Here is a 12,432-nt window from a genome sequence, read left to right on the forward strand (position 1 = left end):
ACCTTCCAACTTTGTTCACGTAAGGTCAGTAAAAGTCCTTTTCATTAATTTCCCAAATATCAAATTTGGCCAGAATGTTATCAGACAAAAAACAGTAAATGCAACCAAACTTTCCAATCACATCATCTACTACCCAATAATTTTGGTTTTTGGAACAGTGAATGGACTTTAAAAATAAAATAATATTCTGGAATCCTCAGGGTTTGGGCTAGGCAGGATTTATTAGTTTAAGGATTTACCTGGCAGCCAAAAAATAATCAGTTCACCAAAAGTTTAATCAACAACAGAAGTTAACACACTACCTCCTCCTGAATCCAAACAACCTTCTATCTTCAACATTTCCAGAAATTTTTTACTTGGAAAAAATCACTCATAACAAGGCAAAACAACTCTTTTCTTTGGACACCCACAAAATGTCACCATAGCTAATTAATTAATACTGGCCAATTAAAAACATACACCAAAACATCTGCCCAGGAATCCTTTTCTACAGTGAAAAAGCATGGGGGGCTTCTTCCTCTATCACACCTACACCTACACACACATGAATATCCACACATCCATCATAGAAATGTTTACACGTAAGTAAGCTGAGTTATTATTTAAATGACCACAAGGCAAATTTATAATACCCATGAAAACATTATCAGGTAGGTTCGCACCATTAACAAAAACTAAGACACATCTTACAGCATGCCAAATTAATGTAGTCATGACACCATAGAAAATTATGGGACAAACTTTTCAGTGAGAGCCTTTAAAAAACCCAGCCATTTCTGAGATTCATATATTCTCTTAACCCATAATAAGAATTTTTTCCTCAACTCTGCACTAGTAGAAAACACCAGTATTTACTTTTCTAAAAAAAAAAAAAAAAAAAAAAAAAGACTTTGGAGGTAACTTTCTTAAGGTCACAGGTCTAAAATGAACTCTTTTAGAGAGCCTGTAGGAATATCACGTACTGGCCGCACAAGGCCCCCAGGGGAAAACTTCAGGAAGCAGGATTTCAATTCAACACTGGAGGAGCTTTTATTTTTTTTAAGTAGGCTTCACGCCCAGCGCAGAGCCTAATGAGAGGCTTGAACACACAGCCCTGAGATTAAGACCTGTGCTTGAGTGGGGCGCCTGGGTGGCTCAGTCGGTTAAGCGTCCGACTTCGGCTTAGGTCAGGATCTCGAGGTTTGTGAGTTCGAGCCCCGCATCAGGCTCTGTGCTGACAGCTCAGAGCCTGGAGCCTGCTTCAGATTCTGTGTCTCCCTCTCCCTCTGCCCCTCCCCTGCTCACGCTCTGACTCTATCTTTCAATAATAAATAAAAATTAAAAGAAAAAAGACCTGTGCTTGAGATCAGGAGTTGGACACTTAACCGACTGAGCCACTCAGGCTCCCCATTAGGAGGAACTTCTAAATCATCAGGAGATTTCCAACAATGTAGGGGCTGCCTCCAGAATGGTGAGATTCCCATTACTGGGAAAGTCAAGGACAGTTAGAAACAGAGGCAGAATGAGGTATACATGAAAATGCTTTGGAGTCAGTCAAGTCTTTCAGTGATTTACCCACTTCCTATGTGATCATGGGGCATCTCTGACCAACTTCTAAACTTCAGTTCTATCTGTAAAATGGAAGCTATTCCTCACTTTGAGGGCTGTGAAACTCAGAAATTGAGCAGGGGTGGTACTCTTGTTAGTTTTATTATTATGAATACTGGCCAGGAAAGCTTTCAGCAGCCCTAAGGCTGGAATAGACAGGACTACTAACAACCCTTTCAACCCTATGATCCTTACCATAAACTTTCCCTTAAATTGGCTTAAAATAGATGGAAGAAAAATTCACGGACTCAAACTTACTGGGGTTTAATTTTATAATTAAGGCCAGTTATTGAGTTGAGGCTAGAATTTCCTGCTAGGTGCATTTTTGTCTGTACCCACACTCCATGCTGTCTTGCCTTCCCCTCCCCCCGACTTGAGATTAAACATTAAACTTGTCCTTCTGCCCTCAATATTAACAATCACAAAGCTCCGAAATGGGTATGATGAAGACTGCAAAACTGGAAGCCAGGAGGCCTGGGTTTGGTCTCTGGTTCTACCATTAATTTCCTATGTTCCCTCTGGCAACTCTCATATTTGTATTGGTTTAAAAGATTCAAGTACTACTCATAGACATTACTTCATTTGATTATCAGAACTTCAAGGAAAGTATCAGTACTATTGCCCTTAACTAATAAATGAGATTTATGACCCAACAGGTGGAGTGACTTTCCCAGGGTCCCATAGGAAGTTAAGCAATTTAACATCTTACCTAGCTCCCCACCGTCACAAACAAAACAAAACCTATATACTGCTAGGTCTTACTAGAGATAGATGTTCTGGATAAAACATCACATGTACGTTTTCCTCTCCTCCACCAGGACCTGGCCTAGTTAAGAGTGAAAACAAGACATTTGTTGTTCGGAAGCCCGAGGCTTCATCTTCCCTGGTTTCTCATCAAGCATAATCAGCTGTTACAGTACAGAGGTTTTGAAAACGTGTATCTGGATTTATAAACTTACACACACCCAAGGTATCTTTGGAATATTCAAGAAGCTGGTAACACTGGTTGCCTCCAGAGAAACCTGGAGAGCTGAGGAACAGGCGTGAGGAGCCCTTTTTTGAATTTAAAACCATGTGAATATACAACTTATTTAAAATCTTACAACTTAATATTACAACTTATTTATTCATCTCGCCTTTGGTTTTGAGATGAATACAAACAGCTCGGAAAGAATACAGTGTTTATAAAATCCAGGCTCTGCAACTCCACTTGTTGCTGAGTGACACTGGGGAAATCACTTCACCAATCTCAAGTCCAGTCTTTGACTTGTAAAATGCAACCTCGGAACAGCATTCCCTGCAAGGGTGTTTGTGAGGCGTAAATCGGATAATGCACGTAAAGCGTTTAGCACAGTACCCTACACGCTGTAAGCCTCCGAGAAACGTCAGTTACCATTATTATTGAGCATTAATATGGCTATCTGTAGTTCAAGTGCCCCCCCCCCCCCCGCCACATACACACCTGTTTCCATGGCATACCCACAACTACGGCGCAGTCCCTCACATTAATACAGCGCTTTGTACTTCAAAACCACCTCTCCACACTTCATCATCTTTCAAAGTCATGGCAGCCCTGGGACATCATTGTTAACTCATTTCGCAGCTAAGGAAGCTGAGAACTAAGAAGCAGTAACTCCGAGACTCAATGTTCCCATCTCTAAAATCAACTCCAGATCCCTTCAGCCCGTTCGTCGCTCCCAGGTTCCCTGCTCCCAGAGTCGTGTTCCGCGCAGCACTGACCTGAGCGAGCGCCCCGGGGCCCGGGACCTCGCGCCGGGCTCACACCGACTAGGCGCGCTCGGGCCGCCAGAGCCTCGCAGCGGCCGGGTCCGCTCCGCAGCCATGGCGCCTGCAGGGAGAGAAAGACAAACGGCCCGAGGCGCGGCTGGTCAGCAGGGGCGCGGGCGCCTAAGAACCCCCTCCCCGACCGGGCCCCGCCTCACATACAGACCTGGACCAGCGGCCGCCGCTCGGGGTCTGCAACCTCACAGGGGAGCGGCTTCCGGTGCTGCCTGCGTCATCTCCGCGCGTCCCTCCGCCCGCGGCGCCCCTCGGACGCGGGTGCACTTCCGGCCCCGGCCTCGAGGGGGAAGCGGGCGGGCTGAGGAGAGCGCCCAGGGAGGAGGAGCATGCGCAGTATAGCTGGGACCTGTGGCGCTTCATCCTCGAGTTACTTCCGTGCCGTGTATCGGAATTTGTCCGGAGCCTTGGTGTCCTTCGTCGGACCGATCCGACCTTGCACAAACTCTGTGGCGCTTTTCCTTATCTTCACTTTTCGGAGGAGAGGGAGGAAAATTTCAGAGACGTGTCCAAAGTGAAACAACCCATTGAGCCGCCTATCATGCATGTCCCAAACACTATTCTAGGAGATAGGGTTAGTGAGCAAAAAGTACAAAAATACCCGGCCGCCTGGGGTTTATATCCCAGCGGGGGAGGCTGACAGATAAATAACTAAGCAAGGCATGGTGCAAGTCTTAGCAAGTGCTCACGAAAAAAATAAAGTTAAGGGGATTGGTGACCGAAACAAAGGAGTCAGGTGATCTAGGTTCAAATCCCAGCTCTTGACACTCCGGCTGTGCCGTTGGCCTTACTTACGTAATATCTCTGGATTTATATTCGTCTTCTGCATAGCAGTTATAGTACTTCCTCGTGTGATCCTTCTGAGGACTGAAAGCTGAAGCATAAATCTTTATGCATCAAAGAACAAAACTCGTGTGCTTCCTATGGGCCAGGCACTCTCCTGATCACTTTGTGTTACCGCATTGAGTTCCCACAGTAGCCCTGCATAGTAGTTACTATTATTAACTCTTGTTTTTAGAGATGAGGAAACCCAGGTCAAAAGAGGGTTAAGCATCCTGCCTAAGGTCATCATAACCGGCTATCTTAGGATTTCAACCCAGCCCCCCCCTCCCCCCGACTTCAAGAACTTAAATTCTCCTTGTCTCTCCCTAAAGGCTCATAAACTGCGAACACGCGTATCTTATACCAGCACCTTCCAATAAGACTTTCAGCAATTATGTCCCCTATTTACATTGTCTAATAAGGCAGCCACTAGCCTCTTGTGACTACTGAACACTTGAAAATGCCTAATGTGACTGAGGAAATACAATTTTAATTAATTTAAATATAAATAGCCACATGTGGCTAATGGCTACCCTATTGAACAGACTGGTCCAAGAGATAGAACACTTAATATAGACAGTAAGACAGTCATGTATCCAGTTAGTGTTAGGGAATGACCAAGGCGCCAAGCATCCTGAGTCCATCTAGTACGCTTGAAACATGGGAAATACAAATTTGACTATGTGAAGTAGAAGCCAAGTATGGCGTCTTGAAAGTCAGGCTCCACGAGAGCAAATTTGATTTGGTAGGCAACAGAAAGCCTCTGTAGACATCTAAGCCAAACAGTGACTGATGACAACATTATAAGAAATTTTAGGAAGACGTGTATGCAGATCAGATAACCTCTATGAAAGGCAAAGCAATACCAAGGTAATTAAGAAAAACAAGCCCCCCTATCAATTGTAGCAAACAAATTGTGGTAGGAGTTTGATGAATCAAACTGAAAATCCCAGACAGAGGTGCTCTAGAGGCAATGTTGTTAGACCTTCTCATGAACAAAGAAACCAAATTGTCGAAATTGAAGCAAGAGGAGATCTGGGAGCAAAATTTATAGCTCTAAGAGATGAAAATTGCAAAATAGGATTTGTATTTAGTTGTTAAACTTAGAATGTATAAAAAATTTCCTTTCATATGATATTTTTTGGGTTAGATTTTCCCACTTTGTAAAAATTTCCAAGATTGCATGACAAATGGCTGAGCAAACATTGACACTTTTCCTAGCCAAACAATTACAAAAAAATGCCCTGAGTGGCAGGCAGGAACATCAACATGTGAAAAGACGAAAATGGTTCAGCCCTGCCTGAAAACAGAACGCTCAATACAACTGCTCAATACAACTGCTTATGTGACAGCAACATGAAAATATGCTGAATGTTGTTTCCTTTCTTAAACTTGCTGGTAGAAACAGTGTTTGGAATAATCCCTACATATTCATGCCCCCAGGAAAACAGCAAACAGCAAATGCTTAGTTCCTTCAGTTCTGGCTAAAATGGACTATGTGTTGTTTTCCAGTTTGAGATAAAAAATGCCTGGGTAGGTAGTTGGGGTGACATATAATTGATTCAGTAAACTTCTTGCATAGCCTATACTAGAAATTCAAAATCCTTCCCAATGAGACATAAACCAAAACTTTCATACGATGTTTCTTTGGGGAGGAAAAAAAAAAACCGCACCCATTAGGGATGATAAGTATTCCTTGATGTTTTAGTACATGTCTTGCACATGCATATACCAGGGAGCAGGAACTAATCCAATTGTTTAGTTTCTTGAGAGCACTCCAAAACATACTGTATGACATTTCTCCTTGTATTATGATGTTTGAGAGGTGATGTAGGTGAACTGCTCTTTCAACTCCCACACACATTTCACCAGGAATTCAGCATACCGGCAACAGGTCAGTTTCAAAACATATACAAGGTTGGAAGCGTTTGAAAAGGTTTGTGTTCTCCATTCTTTGTTCCGGATTCACTCTAGCTGTAACATAATCTGCACTTGCTTCCCTATGGAGTCAGCAGGTATTCTGGGACAAAAGCTCAAGTTGATTGGAAAGAAACTTTATCCTTAAAGTCTCAGGCACAAAGAACCTTACCTCAATTGCTGTTAGACTGGAATGATGCTGAGAGCTACATTTGGACATAATTTTGGCATCTGGATTCAGTAATTTCCAAAGACCTGAAACGGTTCACAGACAACATGCAGGTAAGTTTCTTAAATCTTGGAAGAATTTGCTATCTATTAAAATAGGTTTGAGAAAGCTGAAGTTTCTTCTATGTGCACATCATCAGCTTTGAGAAAATGGAATGGAATTCAGATTATAATTACAGGGATTTGTTTTGTTTTGTTTTTTGCCCATTCATTAGGTATAGGAAAGAAAAGATGGGGGTCAGGATTCTCAGTGGTTAAGCTTTGGACTCTCCCAGCCTTGAGTTCCAATTATGACCCTTCCCCACGCCCTTACCCACTGAGATGATCTTTGGCAAATTACTAAACTTGGATGCTCACCTTAATTTTGGAAATAACCTATATGAAAGGGATGTTACCAAGGCTAAGTGAATTAAGTCATTTAAAGTGCTTAGCACAGTGCCTGACACACTGCAAATGCTCAGTAAGAGGTAACTATTATTATGGAAGGCTTTGTCAATCAAACTCCAATAGAAATTTAATTTCTTTAATGTTCCCTTGCTCTGTTATATTACGATACTGTGTATGCCCTTCCAGATAGAAAGTTTCCATCTTCTTTGATGATGTGGAGTAAGCTTGGCACAGAGCCATCCTAGATCTCTGAAGGGGTGCTATGCAGATAGTGGGAATTTGCCCATATTGGCAGATGTGTTGAATGGATTAGGGGACATTGCTAAAACAGACAATGTCAGAATTCAGTATCAGATTAAATTGGAAAGTCATAGTAGAAGGATGTAAATGTTTGATAGTAGCCATTGTTCACTGGCCAACAAAAGCAACTACTTCATGGAAAAATAGCCCTTGACCTTTGTAATTAGAGAAGAAACTGATCCAAGTGCTTCACTTTCAGAAAAAAAAAAAAAATCATATATTTTCCTGTAGGCTTTTAGCACAATAATTCTGCTTGTTACTTTATATCCATATGTCTATGCCTGATTCCTCTTTGCTTTTCCAATGTCTAGCACCGTGCCTTGCATATAGTAAGTAGGCTTTCATCCAAACAAGCGAGAAAACAACCAACTAGCATTTTATTCGGTTTCTACTTCACGCCAAATACTGAACTCTGCAACAGTGGAGAAGAGAGAGCTGTCTCTTCTCTGCCACCTGTCCAGGAGACCATGATCTAGTGGGAGAGACAGATAACAAAAATAAATGAGAAACACTTAAAATAGTGTATTTCTAAGTGCTGTAAGAAGTATGTATAGCATTCAGTGGGGGCAAAAATAAGAATGGAGACAAAGCTTGAATGAACATGTGTTTTCGTCTTATTTAGGTGACATTCTGCAGACTTCGGACTCACCAGTGGTGTTTCATTCTATTTAATGTTATCCTGTTTCATGCTTTGCTTTTTGGGGCTGATTTTGTGGAAGAATACTTTCTGCATGCTTTGCCTTATGTGGATATGAAAGCTCTTGAAATTAAGGAGAAGGCAAGAAAATTGAACACGGAGCCCCTAAGAAGTAATCTTTCCAAGTATTACATCCTGAGCCAGTCGGAGCTGTGTAAAGGGAAGAATATATTTTTACTCTCTCTTATCTTCAGTAGCCCGGGAAATGGAACAAGGCGGGACCTCATCAGGAAAACCTGGGGTAACGTGACCAGTGTTCAAGGGCACCACATTCTCACACTGTTTGCTTTGGGAATGCCCGTTTTGGTAACTACCCAGCAAGAAATAGACAAAGAGTCCCATAAGAATAATGATATAATTCAAGGAATCTTCTTGGACAGTGCTGAGAACCAAACCCGGAAAATCATCACGATGACGCAGTGGGCTGTGACTTTCTGCCCTAATGCCCTGTTCATTCTTAAGGTTGATGAAGAGATGTTTGTCAATGTCCCGAGCTTGGTAGACTATCTTCTTAATCTGAAAGATCACCTGGAGGATGTCTATGTAGGAAGAGTTATCCATCAAGATACACCCAACAGGGATCCTAATAGTCAAGAATTTGTCCCTTTCAGCGAGTACCCAGAAAAGTACTACCCAGATTACTGCAGTGGCGAGGCTTTTATTATGTCCCAAGATGTGGCTCGGATGATGTATGTGGTTTTCAAAGAAGTACCCATAATGGTTCCTGCTGATGTGTTTGTAGGAATCTGTGCAAAGTCTATTGGCCTTATACCCATCCACAGTTCAAGGTTTTCTGGAAAAAGGCACATCAGATACAACAGATGTTGCTATAAGTTCATTTTTACATCCTCAGAAACTACAGATATTGAAATGCCCCTGGCGTGGAAGGAAATTAGCAGTGGGAAAGAATGTACCCTGTTTGAGACTTACTACGGGCTCATTTCCTGCAAACTTCTGACATACTTTGACACCCTTAAACGTTTCCACGTGGGTACCATAAAAAATGATGGCATGTATTTGAGTGATTAGTTTTTTTTTTTTTTGCTTTTTATTATAAATTTGGTCTTTTTAAATTAACTCATACCTCGTTATAGAAAGCATCCGTCCTTCCTTGTGTTTTATGTACTTTCTTTTAGCGAGTTGCAAAATGTTATTAGTGCTCGGATGTACTACATCATATTGAGATTTCATGTTACAAAATCTAAGTTGAGATAGCACTCTTTTCAAAATAAAACATTCTATCCAAAAAAGGGAGAACATGACATTTAATTATAACCCAAAGTCTTGTTTCTCTTTACAGTCATTGAATTTATAAAAATCATATTCTGTGGAACTGTCATGATTCAGCAATAGCAATGGCAACTAATTTTTGCGAATGCTCAGAATTAAAGGCAAACACCAAGGAATTTGTTGAACAAAATTGTCATCTTGTATGTAAGCAGGAAGCATTTTACTCATTGGGTAGTGGAATTACATTTAATTTAAAAGTATGAACCACATAGTATATGGACTTGGATAGCTAACTCTTTGTAAAGCAATTTTCATCAAGTTCTAATTAGCCAGTGCTTTACAGATGCGACACATTCACATTCCCTGCTAATGTGTACACTCTGAGTTAGTTTCCTAGAAATGCTGTAAAAAAAAGTACCACAAACTCGGTGACTTAAAACAATAGAAATGTATTTGTTCTAGTTTTATTTTGTATGACAAATTTTTTAATGTTTCTTTATTTTTTTATTTTTTTTTCAACGTTTATTTATTTTTGGGACAGAGAGAGACAGAGCATGAACGGGGAAGGGGCAGAGAGAGAGGGAGACACAGAATCGGAAACAGGCTCCAGGCTCTGAGCCATCAGCCCAGAGCCTGACGCGGGGCCCGAACTCACGGGCCGCGAGATCGTGACCTGGCTGAAGTCGGACGCTTAACCGACTGCGCCACCCAGGCGCCCCTATGTTTCTTTATTTCTTAGAGACAGAGTGAGCCTAGGGGAGGGGCAGAGAGAGGGAGACACAGAATCGGAAGCAGGCTCCAGGCTCTGAGCTGTCAGCCCAGAGCCCGACGCGGGGCTCGAACTCACGAGCGGTGAAGATCATGACCTGAGCCACCCCAGGCATCCCTATTTGTTGTAGTTTTAAAGACTAGTTTTAAAGATGAAATCAAGGTGTTGGCAGGGCCCTGCTCTCTCTGAAACCTGTGAGGGAGAATCCTTCCTTGTCTCTTCGACCTTCTGGTGGTTGGCAACCACGCTTAGCATTCTTTGGCTTGCGGACAGACCACTTTAATCTCTGCCTCCATCTTCACACATGGCCTTCTCTCATGGGTCTGGGACTTTATATAATCTCTGCTCTGTGCTGTGTCCAAATTTTCTCGTTCTTCTAAGGACATCAGTCATTGGATTAGGACCCAAATGACCCCATCCTAACTTGATGACATCAGCAAAAACTCTATTTCAAAATAAGGTCACATTGACAAAAATCAGGGGTTAGGATTTCAACATTACCTTTTTTGGGGACACAATTTAACTCACAACACACTTGGTGATTTCTCTTGTGGAATAACTAGGCACTAGATCAATGTTCCCATTCTGGGGCCCTCGGAATTTTAGGTGTCCCCGAAGTAATACACTTAGAAAATCTCTGCCATGACACTTACTACATCATATTTCTGGATATATTACTAAAATATACTGAGCCTCAGTCTATGTACAGATTCAGCCTTGTAGGACCCGTGGACTAAATGAGACATGTCAAGCACTAGCATTGGATTTAGCCCATAGAAAATGACCGATAAGAAGAGGTAGCATTTAAAAACATACGTTCTGAGTGTAACAGCTTAGGTTCAAATCTTGGCTCCACTTATCTGCTGTGTGATCTTGTACAAGTTCCTTATCTCTGCTGTGCCTCAGCCTCATGTGTAAACAGGGTAATAATAGTATTTTATTCCTGGGAGAGGAAAAAGAGCAACATGAGTTCATAGATGAAAAGCTTTTAGAACAATGCTTGACAAACATTTGTCTGCTATTATCCTCAAAATATAACCAAGTAAAACATTTGACTAGCCACCAGGAAGCCAGGTTAACATTCTGGCTCTGGAATGTGCAATCTGTAAGAAATAGTAGCTACCATTAGTAATAATGATTAAGAATTTTATAACTTTCCCCTTTTAAGTTCCAGGCTTTGGCTGTATCGCCTTGTAGTTCCCCCAAATGTTTCCTGTTTTCATGTCTGTCCCCTGCTTGCCCTGCTACTCTCCTTTATTTCTCACTTGACTATCTCCTACCGGTTCTTCGAGTTTCAGGTGTTTCCTTCTCTGAGAAACCTTCCTTCAAGTCTAGGGTAGGTGTTTCCTGTTTTTCTCTATTCTTGTACTTACTATACACTAATGTTCTATTTCTATTTCTGATAGAAATTTGTTTCTATTTTCCTCCACTATTAGTCACTTGCTACCTGTGTGATTTTGAGATAAGCTACTTAACTTCTCCAAGCTCGGGTTTCTTCATCTGTGAAATACAGATGTAAAAATATAAACGAGATTGGGACGTCTCGGTGGCTCAGTCAGTTAAGCATCCAACTTCGGCTCGGGTCATGATCTTGCATTTTGTGAGTTCGAGCCCCACATTGGTCTCTGTGCTGACAGCTCAGAACCTGGAGCCTGCTTAGGATTCTGTGTCTCCCTCTCTCTCTGCCCCTCCCCCTCATGCTCTAATAAAAAAATAAATAAAACATTAAAAATTATATATATAAATGAAATGAACTTAGCATTTAGGACAATATCTAACACTTTTTCCCAATGCCATGCACATAATAAGCAGTCAATAGTGTTTATTTGTTAAATGTGAAATGAAGTATGAAATAAATAATAATTTTCAAATTTTATTTAATCATAGAAAAAAGTCACAGGTGCAAAGTCAGAATGAGTGCGTAGGCCACACATAGGAGAGGGCCACTCTCTGAACTCTGATGTCAAATGAATAAGATCAACTTCATGAATGAGATTAAACAAAGTCACCTTAAAGAGATAGAATGTTTCTCAGGCCAGGAAAGACTTTGCTGTAGCCTAATTAGTGGTATTAGCTGTAGAGAAATGATTAGTATGGAAACACACGAAGAAATAGACCCACAGAGGGATATAGGAGATGGTGGAACCGAGAATCTCACACTGTTTGATCAATGTGAAATGATCAATCCAGGGACAAGAGAACTCCAGGAACTTGAGGACCATTTTGTTACAGAGCAGGGATGGTTTATCAACATCACCATGGCCTAAAAGAAACATATCTCTGGATTCTGAACGGTCACACTCAGATAACACACTCACCCAGAAACCTGTGACTGAGGATTGGTATGCAGAATGCTCTTCCGGTTAGAAAGCAGGGCACTGGAAAGAGGTGGGAACATTTTGTCAATGAAAAGAAAGCACATCCTTTGTTAATCAATGAGATGGCATCCTGGTTTATATATACTAGCTGCCATCTGACTCTGGTTATTAGGAGTCAGTATCTCTCTCTGATCAATTCAATACTGACTTGATGGATCTGAGAAATTAAAAGCAAAACCCTCAACAATTGATGGCCCACCAATAAGACAAGAGTTTGGGGAGTCTTCCTGCTTTAGGAATGTTACCACTCCTCCTTAACATTTACTCCCCCAGCAAAATTCAATGATCAGCAACAAAAACGCGAAGAACACTAGAAA

At 41.6% G+C, this 12,432-nt stretch overlaps 2 protein-coding genes across 3 annotated transcripts in view; one reads left to right on the forward strand and one right to left on the reverse strand.

The window, feature by feature from the left end:
* Nucleotides 1–3,631, reverse strand: part of FBXW2 (F-box and WD repeat domain containing 2) — a 28,518-nt gene extending 24,887 nt beyond the window's left edge. Inside the window, exons 1-2 of one of the 2 annotated variants that reach the window (XM_047068690.1) lie at nt 3,539–3,631; nt 3,328–3,436 (exon numbers count right to left, since the gene is read on the reverse strand). The gene's annotated coding sequence lies outside the window, so the exon portion shown is untranslated. Of the gene's footprint in view, nt 1–3,327; nt 3,490–3,538 lie in introns of those variants that run through there. The other variant, XM_047068698.1, reaches the window with a different exon arrangement.
* A 2,693-nt stretch (nt 3,632–6,324) lies between these two features.
* On the forward strand, nt 6,325–8,991 carry B3GALT9 (beta-1,3-galactosyltransferase 9). The gene is made up of 2 exons (XM_047099714.1): nt 6,325–6,408; nt 7,664–8,991. The coding sequence occupies exons 1-2, from the start codon at nt 6,403–6,405 to the stop codon at nt 8,765–8,767; spliced, it is 1,110 nt and encodes a 369-aa protein (XP_046955670.1). The 5' UTR covers nt 6,325–6,402; the 3' UTR covers nt 8,768–8,991.
* The last annotated feature ends 3,441 nt before the right edge of the window (nt 8,992–12,432 follow it).

This window comes from Lynx rufus, unplaced genomic scaffold, assembly GCF_022079265.1.
Source record: "Lynx rufus isolate CCGP_SWC_20201006 ecotype Redwood Valley unplaced genomic scaffold, mLynRuf1.p SCAF_10, whole genome shotgun sequence".
In the NCBI taxonomy this organism is placed as follows: Eukaryota; Metazoa; Chordata; class Mammalia; order Carnivora; family Felidae; genus Lynx; species Lynx rufus.